This window comes from Amblyraja radiata, chromosome 37, assembly GCF_010909765.2.
Source record: "Amblyraja radiata isolate CabotCenter1 chromosome 37, sAmbRad1.1.pri, whole genome shotgun sequence".
NCBI classification, from domain to species: Eukaryota; Metazoa; Chordata; class Chondrichthyes; order Rajiformes; family Rajidae; genus Amblyraja; species Amblyraja radiata.
Genome location: NC_045992.1, coordinates 6098273 through 6112915, shown reverse-complemented (window position 1 = coordinate 6112915; position 14643 = coordinate 6098273). Strand labels below are relative to the sequence as shown.

Here is a 14643-nt window from a genome sequence, read left to right as displayed (position 1 = left end):
GCCCTCCTTCACCGCCCCCTCAGGCTCGCCGTCTAGACTCGCTTTGCTTCATCTTCCCTCTCGGTGAGAGACGTGCAGTTCCTCACACACCGCCGATCGCCGCCAGCGCTGCGAGGTCCTCCGGTCCTCCCACCGGTGTGGGGGCGCTGCATTTGGCTGACCGCGCCGGCTGCGCTGTTGGTCCTCCGGCCGGTGGGTGGCGCTGCATCTGGCTGACCGCCCCGGCTGCGCTGTTGGTCCTCCGGCCGGTGGGTGGCGCTGCATCTGGCTGACCGCCCCGGCTGCGCTGTTGGTGCTCCGGCCGGTGGGTGGCGCTGCATCTGGCTGACCGACCCGGCTGCGCTGTTGATCCTCCGGCCGGTGGGTGGCGCAGCAACTGGCTGACCGCCTCACAGCGCAGCCGCAGTCCGGCCCACCCTCTATGGTTGAGGTTTGAGGAGGAGATCCTTCTTCAAACTAAGTGTAAAGGTACGAAATACGACAGATATCGGCGAGACCAAGCGCAGGCTCGGCGATGGTTTCACTAAACTCCTCCGCTCAGCCGGCCTAAACTCCCAAGCCTTTCCTGACGTCCTCTGAGTGAGGGCTACATGTATATATGTATGTAGTCTGTTTTTGTTGTGTATTCCTATAACAAGTGTAAAGCACTTTGGCCAACGAGAGTTGTTTTTTAAATGTGCTATATAAATAAATGTGACTTGACTTGACTTGACTAAACCCTCCTGATCTCCCGGTTGCTCAACACTTCACCCCCCCTCCTCCCTCCCATTCCCACACTGGCCTTAAGATAGTAGCAATGTTACAACATTTTGAGATTTAAAAAATCAAAGTCTGCAATTTATCCCACCAGATAAAGCATAAAAAGAAGTTTAATTTGACACCTAATTCACTTTCATATCTTCAGTATTAAAAAAGTTATGGCCATTACACGCTAGAATTTAGCAGATTGAGGGGGGATCTTATAGAAACTTACAACATTTTTAAGGGGTTGGACAGGCTAGATGCAGGAAGATTATTCCCGATGTTGGGGAAGTCCAGAACAAGGGGTCACAGTTTAAGGATAAGGGGGAAGTCTTTTAGGACCGAGATGAGAAAATCATTTTTTACACAGAGAGTGGTGAATCTGTGGAATTCTCTGCCACAGAAGGTAGATGAGGCCAGTTCATTAGCTAGATTTAAGAGGGAGTTAGATTTGTCAGCTGATTTACATCGGTGAGACCAAGCGTAGGTTGGGCGATCGTTTCGCCGAACACCTCCGCTCAGTCCGCAATAACCTACCTGACCTCCCGGTGGCTCAGCACTTCAACTCCCCCTCCCATTCCCAATCCGACCTCTCTGTCCTGGGTCTCCTCCATTGCCAGAGTGAGCAACAGCGGAAATTGGAGGAACAGCACCTCATATTCCGTCTGGGGACCTTGCGTCCTTATGGCATTAACATAGAATTCTCCCAATTTGGCTAGCCCTTGCTGTCTCCTCCCCTTCCTTAACCCTCTACCTGTCTCCTCCCACCCTCCCATCCGCCCGCCCTCGGGCTCCTCCTCCTCCTCCTCCTCCCCTTTTCCTTCTTTCTTTCCCCCACCCCCCATCAGTCTGAAGAAGGGTTTCGGCCCGAAACGTCGCCTATTTCCTTCGCTCCATAGATGCTGCTGCACCCGCTGAGTTTCCCCAGCAATTTTGTGTACCTTAGATGTGGCCCTTGTGGCTAAAGGGATCAGGGGGTATGGAGAGAAGGCAGGTATGGGATATTGATTTGGATGATCAGCCATGATCATATTGAATGGCGGTGCTGGCTTGAAGGGCAGAATGGCCTATTCCTGCACCTATTTTCTACGTTTCTATTTTCATACTCTGAAATTAGCGTCTTGTTCCCTATTGCTTTTCCATTGACTTAACTCAAAAGCTGTGATCGAGGACAGTCAAAAGCCCATAACTATCTTAAAAATTAAGAGAACTGAATGAAATGTTCAGTTATTATAGATTGAAGCATTGAAACAAATATGAAACAATCTTACTTGGATGACCTGATATTAAAGCATATAATCAGTTAGTTACCTAATTGTAGCTAATTACAAAATTCAATTACTAGATCTAAACATCTATCCATTTCTTAAGAAAAGGTTAACATTTTTAAATAGCCTAAGTGTCCAAATAACATTCACACAATAATTCACAATATAACATGATTTTTATCTCATTGTCATGAATTTATAGGCCAAATGGAAGGAATTTAATGTTTAATTCCCGTAAATTAATGGGCATTTAAATCATCTTGCGAGTGGGTTTTTATGGAACGCGATCGATTCTTATTTTTATGGATTGAGAGAAATAATTGTAAAATATCTGTTTTTGAGCTGTTTGTTTTTTTCACTTATTTTTGTAGAACTGCTGCATTTACGGTCCTGGCACGAAACTGACAGAATGATAAAGACAACATCCTCCAACTGTGCACACTGACTACAGATCTGAAACTTGCAACATGCTCCATTTCCATTAATGTCAGAAGTCTCCTTGAAATTCACAACGTTAAATGATGCTATAACTAGAAAGGTATGCTTGCACAGCTTTCCTTAGGTACCGGTAGGAATAATTTACCACTGGAATGACATAATTCAGCAAAACTCAACAAAAAGAAGCTAAATGCTGGTGTTTTTAAAATGCCTGAAATATTTGGAGCAAGTATCCAAGAAAACCAGAGTGTTTTGTTTTTAAGTGATGTGGGTGTTTAAGCAAGGTGGCAATGGGACTAGGTCAGCTGGACATCTTGGGTCATTACTTATGTATTATTACTTGTTATTACTTGCGAGCAAAGCACCAAGGCAAATTCCTTGTATGTATACATACTTGAATAATTTATTAAATTCAATTCAATTTAATTTAAGTAGGAGGTGATGAGTCAGTTATTGAACAATTTGTCCCTGACTGAAGATACTCCTATTGTTTTGGTTAGGGTATTGCAGAATTTATAACTCAGAGCTGTAAGGAGAATTGTTTTTAATTTGCACCAACATATTTTCACAAAGAGACTTCGGGGGTGGAGAAGCTTAGTGATTAATTTCATTTCTGAGTTCTTCTGAGCCAAGCCACCAAAGGCAGGTGAGATATTACCCGATTGTACCACTGCCCCTGGCTGTCTACTTTCTCTTGTTTAATGTCTACAGGGTTGGATGTACTTGGGGTATAACTCGATTCTCTCTCCGGCAGCTTATGTTCCTCTTTGAGCGCCCAGAATAGATTGACTAGGTTTAGTCAAATTCTATAAGCTGAATTTGAAAATCAGAAGTGATGCATTTCTTTTTGAGGAATGTCAACACACCGGCACTCCAGTTATCCTGCAGAATGGTTTCAAATTATGTCAATCGGATGCGGTAAGTTTTATGCATCTATTCAGTCACATTGTGTACTAACGACTGGCCCCTTCAAGTTTGAGCCATACAAAATATGGAACATCATTCTTTGACTAAAGGTAATGTTCCATATTTTGCATAGTTCTGCATATCAAGCAAAGTACATGGCAGATGCAAATTAAAATTGATAACACTAAGGTATCAAAACTGTCATTGCCAATTTCAAGAGATTTCCATTTGCCACTCAGGCCAAACTTCCATTTGTGCAATGAATGTGTGGAGTTTGCATACTCTCTCTGTGACATTGTGGGTTTCCCCTAGCTGCTCTGGTTTCCTCCCACATTTCAAAGACATCCAGAAGGTCAAATTGGCTACTGTAGATTAACTCTTGTGTAGGTGAGGTGTCAAAAGAATCAAAGTTGGACACGTGTGAGAGAATACGTGTATAGTTCCATGAGTCAACGTGGATCCAATGGTCCAATTGGCTTTCTCAGAATGAGTAAGAATCTCCTCTTACTATTAAATAATTGTTCATTGCCATACAATTTCACACAGGACACCTAAAACCCTGAGAAGGAAACAAATTTAATCATGACCCTTTTGTGTACCATATCTGAGGAAGAATGTGCTGGCCCTGGAGAGGGTCCAAAGGAGGTTTACAAGAATGATCCCAGGAAAGAGTGGGTTAACTTATGATGATAACTTATTATTGACGGCGCTTGGCCTGTACTCACTGGAGTTTAGAAGAATGAGGGAGGAACCTCATTGAAACGTCCTGAATACTGAAAGGCTTGGTTGGATAGAGTGGATGTGGAGAGGATGTTTCCACTTGTGTGCGAATTTAGGACTAGAGGTCATAGCCTCAGAATTAAAGGACGTTCCTTTAGGAAAGAGGTGAGATTTATTTAGCCAGTGTGGTGAATCTGTGGAATTCCTTGCCACAGAAGTCAATGGATATTTTTAAAGCAGAGATAGATAGATTCTTGATTAGTACGGGTGTCGGGGGTTATGGGGAGAAGGCAGGAGAATGGGGTTAGGCGGGAAAGCTAGATCAGCCATGATTGAATGGTGGAGTAGACTTGATGTGCCGAATGGCCTAATTCTACTCCTATTACTTGTGACCTCCTGAAATGTTGACGCTTGTTGCTATGTGAAGCATCATTGGGCTAATTTGTTGCTCCGCTGCGACTTGGTTACATTGAAGAAACACTCTAGTTCTCCTCAATATCTTGAAAAATTCTATCAAGTCATCCCTTGACTTGACAACGGAGAGACTAGTGACTGCAGACACTGGAATCTGGAGCAACACTCAATCTGCTGACGGAACTCAGCAGGTTGAGTAGCATCTGTGGGTGGGAGAAAATGGTTATCATTTTGGGTCAAAATTCTGCATCACGATTTGAGTCTTGATGCAGGGTTTTATCCTGAAACGCCAAGCATTTCTTTCCACTCACAGATACTGTTTGACTCACTGAGTTCTTCCTGCAGATTGTTGCTTTTTAAGCTTGCAAACCTTCAAATAATGGTTCATTGTGCAGTATATCAGAGAGCAACGGGAAATGTTAGCATCTGATAGGCTGCATGTTTACTACTTCATATCAGTAAAGATGGAAGAGATGATGTAGATCATGTTTACATGAAATATCTGTAATTTTTCACTGTATTGCAGCCACCTCTCTGAGCTGAAAGAGGATGATGAAGCCTGCCGCAAGGCTCTCAGCTCCGGAACCTTCCTGCTCTTTCATGATCTCTTGCCACTTGTGCAGAAGATTGAGAACAAGTACATGACACCATTCGTGACAGCAGCAGGTATAAATGCTGGAGAAAAGCAGTCACCTAGGAGCTGCAGAAGCTGAAAATCGATGTCCTAGGGTCACTAACAGATTGAATATCTCAACTTAAGCACGAGCTACATCTACTTAGGCTGAAACTTTTCAACAAGTTGTTATTTATCTTGTTCTGAAGAAGAGAGCATTCCTCCTAATTTCTCCATGTTCTCCATATAGGTTATTCCCCTCCAACCATAATGTATTTTTGGATACCAATTTGCATATTGATTATAATTACTTGAAAAATATACTTCCAAACAGTTCTGCTGTTTATTTAGTAATATTGATTATGATAAGAGGAGTCCAGAGGCCATACACAAATACATCAACTCTCAAATGCACCATAAACAAAGTTTATTTCTCTGCTGGATCGACCATACTGATCAATACTGAATTTGTCAATGAATGATTATTCATTGACAAATTCTTGCACTTTACAATGTGGGAATGAAGCAGGAAAAGGCTTGATCCTCGTTTCAATGACAATGTGACTGTCCCATGATTTATCTGCACTCCGAGTTGAGCACCCTGAAAGCTCGTCTCCTTCAGTGTATCAAACAAACTGATGTGTGTCTGAAGAAGGGTCTCGACCCGAAAGGTCACCCATTCCTTCTCTCCAGAGATGCTGAGTCACACCAGCTTTTTGTGTCTATCTGCAGTTCCTTCCTACACAAACTGATGTGTTAAAGCAGATTATCTTCTGTTCCAGAGCTTAAGAAGCTAGACCTGGCAGAAAAGTGGACGGAGGAATCAGTGCTAATTGGCTGCACAGAGAGTCTTGTGCCACAGTTTGCACTTGATATTGGTAAGATTATTATCAAAGGTCTGCACACAACTTGATGCAACTATCTTACAATACATTATAATGTACGTCTTTGCTGGACTATCATACACACATGTATATAGTTTAATGCATATAAAGATTTACACTGAGAAACATATTTTCTGAACTCCCTCGTACATATTGTAATAATGCATGCAATGTGTATTGCCAGAGATAGGATAAACCACTTTGTTTATTTAAAATTAAGCAAGACTTGTTCTTTTCATTGACATTCTTGCATAGCCTTAGAACCTTTTTAGCACCACTGAAATATTTTAAGCTTGTTAAAAAGGGGCTTTGGGTATATGGATGAGCTAAATGAATGGTGAGGACATAGCTGATGGATTGTAAGGTAGAAAAATGTGATCATCTACTTTGGTTTAAACAAAAAGAAAAGCATTTTAAAAAGACGAAGTGATAGGTGTTCATGATCGCAGAGACAGAGCAATGACAGATCAATTAGCTCTCTATTGAGTATAAGCTACCCTTGTACTCAAATCCTCATTCAATAAATGGCAGCCTACCATTAGCCTTCTCGCTACCTGTGCCTGCGTGTTAACTTATAGTGATTTGTATACAGAGCTAATTGAAAATTATATAGGACTGTAGTGAGAGCCTGCACCTGGAATGTTGTGTACTGGTTTGGTTTTCCCACCCAAAGAAGCGTATACTTGCCATAGAGGGAGTGCAAAAAAAGTTCACCATATTGATTCTATTGCCACAGTGAGGCCACATGCAACCTGGAGGAGCAACACTCCAATTCCGCTTTGGTAGCTTACAACCCAACTAATTGAATTCATTGAATTCTCCAGTTTTAGGTAACTACATAACCCTCCCCCTCTCCTGTATTCCCCCATACAACTCCCCTTCTACCCCCCCCCCCCCCCAACTCCCCCTACACCCCACATGGACTCCCCTTCCACAATTCACAACTCTTCAATCCTGTTGTTTCTCACCTTCTATCTTTTCCTCTCTAGCGTTTAAGAAGGAACTGCAGATGCTGGAAAATCGAAGGTAGACCAAAGTGCAGCAGCATCTATGGAGCGAAGGAAATAGGCAACGTTGCCTATTTCCTTCGCTCCATAGATGCTGCTGCACCCGCTGAGTTTCTCCAGCACTTTTGTCTACCTTCTATTTTCCTCTCTAGCCTTTGTCCAACCATCTGCCTGTCAAATGATCCTACTCACATGAATCACCTATTACCTGCCAGACTTTCTCCTGCCTCTTCTCTCTTCCAACTTCCTCCCCCTTCACCCAACCCCCCCACACACATAATCAGTATGAAGAAGGGTCCTGACTCAAAACGCTATCTATTCACATTCTCCTGAGATGCTGCCTGACCCACTAAGTTCCTTCAGCATCCTGCCTTATTTTGCAAACCTGCATCAGCATCCTGGTTTCTTCATTCCCAGATTAATTGATTTATCATATCAGATGAGGATGAAGCAGATGCGGCAAAGAACAATGAGAGGTGATTTTATTGAAAAAGTACACAATTCTCATTGGTAGCGCAGGATAGATGCACAGATGTTATTTCACTTGTCTGGAGTGTCTAGAATCAGGGGTCACAGTGTCATGGTGAGAGCAGTCACTCAGGACTGCAAGAGCATGACATTTCCTCACCGGGGGGGGGGGGGGGGGGGGGTAAATATTTGTAATTCCCCATTGACGAGGTCAGTGGAACTCAGTCACCTGGTATATTCAAGGCAGAGATTGACAGATTTTGGGATGTTATGGGGAAACCAGGGATATGGGCTCAGTGCTGGAAAGTTACATCGAGCTGTGATCGTTGGATGGTGGACGGGCCAAATGATTTTCTCCTGCTCCCGCTTCTTGTGCTCTGACAACGTTCTAACCTGTCTGTTCTACAAGGAAAATCTGAACAGGCCCGGGCAGAATTGCTTCTGAAGGGAAAGTTTCTTGCATTTCAGAAAGCTTATACCATCATAGACAGAAATGATATATCCCTTATATCTCAGGTAAGAGCAAAACTTCAACAAATATTAAAAATTTAGAAACATGTCTCATTGTTTGCAAGCCAATGTCAAATTTAGATTGTTTTGATGTCTAGCTGAAACAGGAAGGGGTGGTGGAGGAAAGGAGGTGGATGCGCTTCCTCACAGTGTGTATTAACGCAGGACTATTATGTGTGTCGTATATTTTTAGTTACAATATTATTATACTTCTCAGAGCTAGGTTGCTTTCAGAACTTTATTAAAAACTGAAATGGCAGAATCATTACAGTTTTAATTTGAAGTCGGGCTCTGCTGTGAGAATCTGTCTTATCCGAAAAGTGCTGATTCAGAGGCAAGACTTCTTTTATTGAACCAAGTGTTTACTTCACTCTATAACTCACCATGGCTGAACAGCCAGTTTACTTATTGGAAAGGATCTTTAGTAACTTGTCAGTTTCTTTGTTGAACTAAATTAAGGCGCATGTTGCAATCAAAAGCACTTGAACAATTGGTTGGGAAGAAAGCCAAACTGTAAGAAAGAGGACTGCGCCTGAGGATTTGTTTTTTTGTATTGCTGCGGATTGCATTTAGCACCAAATTGGAAAAATATAAATGAATGCAAGTTCAATCGAATCAAATACTAGAGGGTGTAGCTTTAAGGTGAGAGGGGCAAAGTTTAAAGGAGATGTGCGTGGCAGGTTTTTAACAGTGTGGTAAATACCTGAAATGCGCTGGCGTATGATCAGGCAGGGAATGGAGGGATATGGCTTATGTGCAAGTAGTTAAGTGATGGCTTTGGTATCATTTATGGCACAGACATTATGGGTCGAGGGCCTGTTCATGTGCTGTACTGTGTTCCAACGGCTGCATCCACACCCTATCTCTAAACTAATGACTTTGAACATGACTATGAATTGAGAAGTGCATTAAAAAAAAAATTCTGGTAAATCCTGATGATTATTTTTCCTTTGCCGGCCTCTGCAGTTGAATGGTGAAAAGGGTTTGTAAAGGTACAAAGGATTTTAACAATTTAAATTAAAGATCGATATTCTTGAGTTTGTATTTTGTCTTCTGAGCTTTATATTTTGGATCAGACTACTCGTGGCGAATACGTGGCACAATAATGTGATGTATTTTAGGCACAGGCTCTTCTCCGCTGGCACAGCACACACCTCTACTGCAGCAGAACTGGAAAACCGACACAAAAAAATGCATCCGGCAGCAAACGAATCTGTGGCAATGATGAAATAATCTATTACCCACAGGTAATCATTGTGACAGACACAAAATGCAAGAGTATCTAAGCGGGACAGGCAGCGTCTCTGGAGAGAAGGAATGGGTGACTTTACGGGTCAAGACCCTTCTTCAGACAAGTCTCAGCCCGAAACATCACCATCCTTCTCTCCAGACATGCTGCCTGTCCCGCTGACTTACTCCAGCATTTTGTGTCTGTCTTCAGTGTAAACCAGCATCTGCAGTTCCTTACTACAGACGGTAATCATTGTGGAATCTCTCTGCTTAGCTCACAGCTAACTTTATATTTCATAGCTTATTTATTGCATTTGAATGGCCCCCCTACCTAAGGAGAGATATTCTTCTGATTGAGGTTCACCAGATTGATTCCAGCTACAATATGTTTGTCACGTGAGGACAGGTTGAGCAGACTTGACGCATACCCTCTTGAATTTGTGATCTCATTGAAATATACAAGATTGTCAGATAAAATAATGCCGTCCTGATGTTTCACTTGACTGGAGTATGTAGGACCAGGGTTTACTGTCTCAAAATAAGGAGGCAACCATTCATGGCAGAGATGAGAAGACATTTTGTGGATGATGATTTTTTTAAATTTCTCATCCAAAAGCACTGAGAAGGCTCAGTCAAGAGATAGAATATCAAGGGATACTGAGAGTGTCGGAATGTAGTGCTGAGAAGATTACAAATGATCCTATTTAATGGTGCACTAGACATGAGGTGCCAAATGGCCTGTTCCTAATTATCATAGTGTCCCTGTTTTATACAATATACCTTCAGTGGGCTTTTGATTAACCAATGCCTGATTTATTAGTAAGTGATTAGCCATGTGAGCTCACCTGCTGTTCTAAATATTCATTGCAATCATTTGTAACGATATGTAAATGCTAAGTTCTTCCTCCGATTCATTATCAACAGATGTCTCCTGTGGTTATCATGTTGGTATCTGATGGAGCACGTTGCCTGCTGGCACGACAGAAACAATTTCCTCCCGGAATGTACAGTGCACTGGCTGGATTCTGCAACATTGGTAATCAGCTCCTTACTGATTATATGGAGTGCAAGATTACAGACAGAACTCAGCATTTGCAGTGTAATGTGCCTGTAAGAATAATGACTATCTCAGCAGTTGGCAATATATGATGCCTCATGCTTGTGTGCCAATGTTTTGCCTGTGTTTGCTTCACTGATTGACAGCTTGTTTGAAATTGTGGCACAGAATTGTATCCTGTATAGATTATCACGTATTCCTCGCGTGTACAGCCTTTTGTCCTAAATGGTCTGCACCAATAATGGGAGCCTCATCCCATCCATTCCAATAAGACACAAAATGCTGGAGTAACAGCCAGCCAGGCAGCATTCCTGGAGAACATGGACAGGTGATGTTTCAGGTCAGGGCCCTTCTTCAGACCTGCCAACATTTTTCAATGAGAATCTAGCCTGTTTAATCGATCTTGATCCGTACCTTTTTCTATTTCTGGCAATATCTCTCTGTTTTAGTATATTTCTCAATGTTTCTCCATCTTGTTAATTATATGGACACCATATTTGTGCATTGTTCTAAATGCAATCCAATATTTATTGAAATTTAAAATTTCCCAATGCTTAGTTTGGTATTATTTGTGAGCTTATTCATTAATGTTTAGTCATTTGTACATTTTGCCCCTACATCCCTCAACAGCAAATTTTGACTGGTCCTTTCTCAACAGTATATTCATGCAACCAAATTACAACTCCACTCATTTACCCGTTGTGAGGTTCTTGGTTCTTGGTTTCTTGGTCCTCCAAAATATTCCAATTGGAATTTAAACTGGAGATGGTACCTCATGGTGGTACCCCATCTCCCCCCTCCCCCACACCTCTCTCCCTCTCCCTCTCCCCTCTCTCCTCCTCTCCCCCACCCCTCTCTCCTCCCCCTCTCCATCTCCCTCCTCACCCCTCTCCCTCTCCGCCCCCTCCTCCCACCCCCATCCCTCTCTCCCCCACCCCCCTTCCCTCTCTACCCCACCCCTTCCCTCTCTCCCTCCGCCCCCTTCCCCCTACCCCTCTGTCCCTCTTCCACCTCTCCCCCTACCCCTCCCTCCCCACTCTCTCCCCTCTCTCCCCCCACCTCTCTCCCCCTCCTTCCACACTCTTCCCCCTCCCCTACCCCATCTCCCTCCTCCCCTCCCTCCCCAATCCCTCCCCCCCTCCCCACACCTCTCTCCCCCATCCCTCTCTCCTCCCGTACCCCACCCCTTTCTCCTTCCCCTCTCCATCTCCCTCTCCCTCTCCCTGCCTGCAGTCATACACAATAATAATAAATAACAAAACATACAATAAACACAAGTTAACACCACCACAGTGAGTTCACCAAGCACCTCCTCACTGTGATGGAGGCAAAAGTCTTAGTCTCTGTCTCTTCCCTCCTTGTTCTCCCTCTGCGCTGAGGCGATCCAGGCCGAAGATGCCGCCCTCCAGTCCATTACCTGCTCTGCAAGTTTATTAATGACGTCTAGCTTATTACACCATTTAGTATATAGTATTATTAGCAGAATAGATAGGGTAGACGTCCGCAACTTTTTTCCACGGGTGGAAATGTCGACTAGAAGGCATAGCTTTAAGTGAGGTGCAACATTTATAGAGGTAAGATTTTTTTGCACAGGTTTGGTGCGGCCTGGATCGCACTGCCGAGGGTGGTGATGGAATCAGATACAATATTTTTTTTGTTTAGTCTAGTTTTGGGATACAGTGCGGAAACAGGCCATTGGGCACACCGTGATCCCCGCACATTAACACTTTCCTACACATACTAGGGACAATTTGCACTTATACCAAGCCAATTTACCAACATACCTGTACGTCATTGGAGGAAACTGAAGATCTCGGAGAAAACCCACATGGTTATGGGGAGAACGTACAAACTCCGTACAAACAGCACCCGTGATCGGGATCAAACTCGGGTCTCCGGCGCTGCAAGCATTGTAAGGCAGCAACTCTACCACAGCACCACAGATATTGGTATTTAAGAGACTTTTGGATAGGCACACAGATATGTGGGAAATGGTGGGATATGGATCACTTGCAGGCAGAGATTAGTTTAACGACATCGAGTTCAGCACGGACATTGTGGGCCAAGGGGTATGTTCCTGTGTTGTACTGTTCCATGTCCTAATCCTTTTTCTTGTTCTGTTTGCCTCTCCCAGGAGAGTCTGTGGAAGACTCCGTACGGCGGGAGGTTGCGGAGGAGGTTGGTTTGCAGGTGACATCGCTGGTCTATTCAGCATCTCAACACTGGCCCTTTCCCAGCAGCTCCCTAATGATTGGATACCATGCAATGGTGCAGCCAAAGCAGAACAAGGTAAATGTGTGGCAAAAATTAGTCCTGGAGAGCAGAAACATAAGGAGCATGCTTCTGAAAATCAACACTGACCACATCAGAAACATGGAAATGTTGTCTGTGAAGGTTCATTAAGTTTGACTGTTAGTTTGAGTCATTTCAATTTGCCCTGTCTGGTTCAGAATAAAATAATAGACAACCTCTTTGGTGCCAATGCCTGTGGTGCTCTGTAAGCAACCACGAGTAGATAACAAGAATAGTCCAATCAAGTGTTTAAGAAGGAACTGCAGATGCTGGAAAATCGAACGTACACAAAAAAGCTGGAGAAACTCAGCGGGTGCAGCAGCATCTATGGAGCGAAGGAAATAGGCAACGTTTCGGGCCGAAACCCTTCTTCAGACGTTTCGGCCCGAAACGTTGCCTATTTCCTTCGCTCCGTAGATGCTGCTGCACCCGCTGAGTTTCTCCAGCTTTTTTGTGTACCATAGTCCAATCAAGGCTGTTTTGTGTTCTGTTTATGAAAAGAATTTGACCCCATTTAGTTCCAATCCATAGAGGCCCAGCTGAGAAGAAGAATTTGCTACATGAGGGCGTTTTAGAAGGATACAGCCAATCCATAGCACATTAGAATGAGACTGATCCATAATGCAATGTTATGTGATGACATAACCTTCTGACTCAAGGGGAAAGTTTTGTCTATCAATCTTTAAAAAATATTGGCATGAGGATTAACTATTTTTCACTTTTGGCCTGCATTATATATATGTTATGCAAATAGGACATTCCTTGCTGCAAAGTTTGCCGGTGCTAAATGTTAAAGATAAGACAAGAGGCACATATTTAAACCAGTTCCAATTAGTTGTAGAATTTATGTTGAAAAGTTGCTTTTTGCTTAAAATGTGACCAACGTTTGGAATTGACAGGAAAGTCACAAGATCAGGAAATTGTGAATCAAATCTCTTTTAACTGTGTTCTCTCCACATGTACATTTTTGGCAAAACCAAAATCCTGTTTCCAGCTGCGATTCATATTTCCATATGGTAATTTAATATTTTGGGAATGCTGTAATAGAATTGACAAACTCTTCCCAAAGTGAATTTGGGTTAATGCATAGTTAGAGAGAAAGGCACAATGGAAAATGGAAGATCATTCATCAATGACAGGATCAATATAGGGTAATTAATCTTTGAACAAAAGTTTTTTTCCCTTCCTTAGGCAGTGGTAACCGCCTCTTGTAACTCAGCCAGATTAACACAGCAGACTAGCTCACTCGAATACATGCAACATCTTCTACTTTTAAATCTGTTACATGCTATGAATTCCTGTGTCCAGTATTTTAGTAGCTTAAGTAAAGTTGCAGAACAACTGCATTTGGCAAAAAGATATTTGTTGCTCCCACCACTGCATTTTCCATATCATTGACAAGCATTTTGTTATGGCTTCAGATTCAGTTCGACCACTCTGAGCTTCAGGATGCCCGCTGGTTTGATGCTACCGAAGTGGCAGAAGCTTTAAAGCGCAAGATGCCTCGCAAGGAAGAAATGATTTCTTTCTGGATCCCACCACCCTGGGCTTTAGCACATCATCTAATCAAAGAATGGACTCAAAAGCAATAGCTGTCTTGAAATCCTGCAGTGACTCATTTGGTGGGATTGGATAGTGGGTGGATATTATTTCTTTGCATCACTTTGGTATTTTATGTGGGCCAGCCACAAAGAAAAAATAGAATGCGTCAGGATATTTTCCACATTGAAGACCTTTATAATGGTAGATATCATTTTTTGTGTGTCTCCTTCATAGCACTGGAGAAGGGAAGAAGACAAGTGATTGTACATTTCTAATAGTAAATAATAATACTGTGGTATTTAACTTGTTTCTGCTTTAAACATTTGATCCACAAAGTCCAATTTGAATACATTCAAACCCGATTTTCAGTATTAAAAAAAACTTTCCAACCCTTCCTGTGTGGAAAAACTCTTTTTGGTTTCGAGATTCAGCTTTTTGTGTCTCCTTCAGTTTAAACCAGCATCTTCAGTTCCTTCCTACACCTTCCCTCTCCTTCCTATTGTTTGATAGTTTGTATCAGTTATCCAAAGGAAAAATGTGGGATTGTGTTTTT

At 42.8% G+C, this 14643-nt stretch overlaps 1 protein-coding gene across 5 annotated transcripts; it reads left to right on the top strand.

The window, feature by feature from the left end:
* The first annotated feature begins 2380 nt into the window (after positions 1-2380).
* nudt13 (nudix hydrolase 13) lies at positions 2381-14484 on the top strand. Of its 5 annotated transcripts, none has more exons than XR_004410004.1 (9): positions 2381-2547; positions 3202-3365; positions 5014-5153; positions 5883-5978; positions 7869-7975; positions 9091-9216; positions 10124-10309; positions 12391-12545; positions 13970-14484. XR_004410004.1 is itself a non-coding variant. In XM_033012586.1 (9 exons), exons 2-9 carry the CDS (start codon positions 3283-3285, stop codon positions 14138-14140), a joined length of 990 nt encoding a protein of 329 aa, XP_032868477.1. In that variant the 5' UTR covers positions 2381-2547; positions 3202-3282; the 3' UTR covers positions 14141-14484. The 5 variants fall into 5 exon arrangements, 4 of the variants coding, with proteins under 4 accessions (XP_032868477.1, XP_032868478.1, XP_032868479.1 ...); XM_033012586.1 differs by having other exon boundaries at positions 10124-10235; XM_033012587.1 differs by having other exon boundaries at positions 3159-3365; positions 10124-10235.
* The last annotated feature ends 159 nt before the right edge of the window (positions 14485-14643 follow it).

Excerpts from the sequence above, each read along its gene's own strand:
- nudt13 (XM_033012586.1), top strand. The coding sequence starts at position 3,283 with ATGCATTTCTTTTTGAGGAATGTCAACACACCGGCACTCCAGTTATCC. Across the intron at positions 3,366-5,013 it reads AATTATGTCAATCGGATGCG|CCACCTCTCTGAGCTGAAAG; the intron begins GTAAGTTTTATG and ends ACTGTATTGCAG. Across the intron at positions 9,217-10,123 it reads AAATAATCTATTACCCACAG|ATGTCTCCTGTGGTTATCAT; the intron begins GTAATCATTGTG and ends CATTATCAACAG.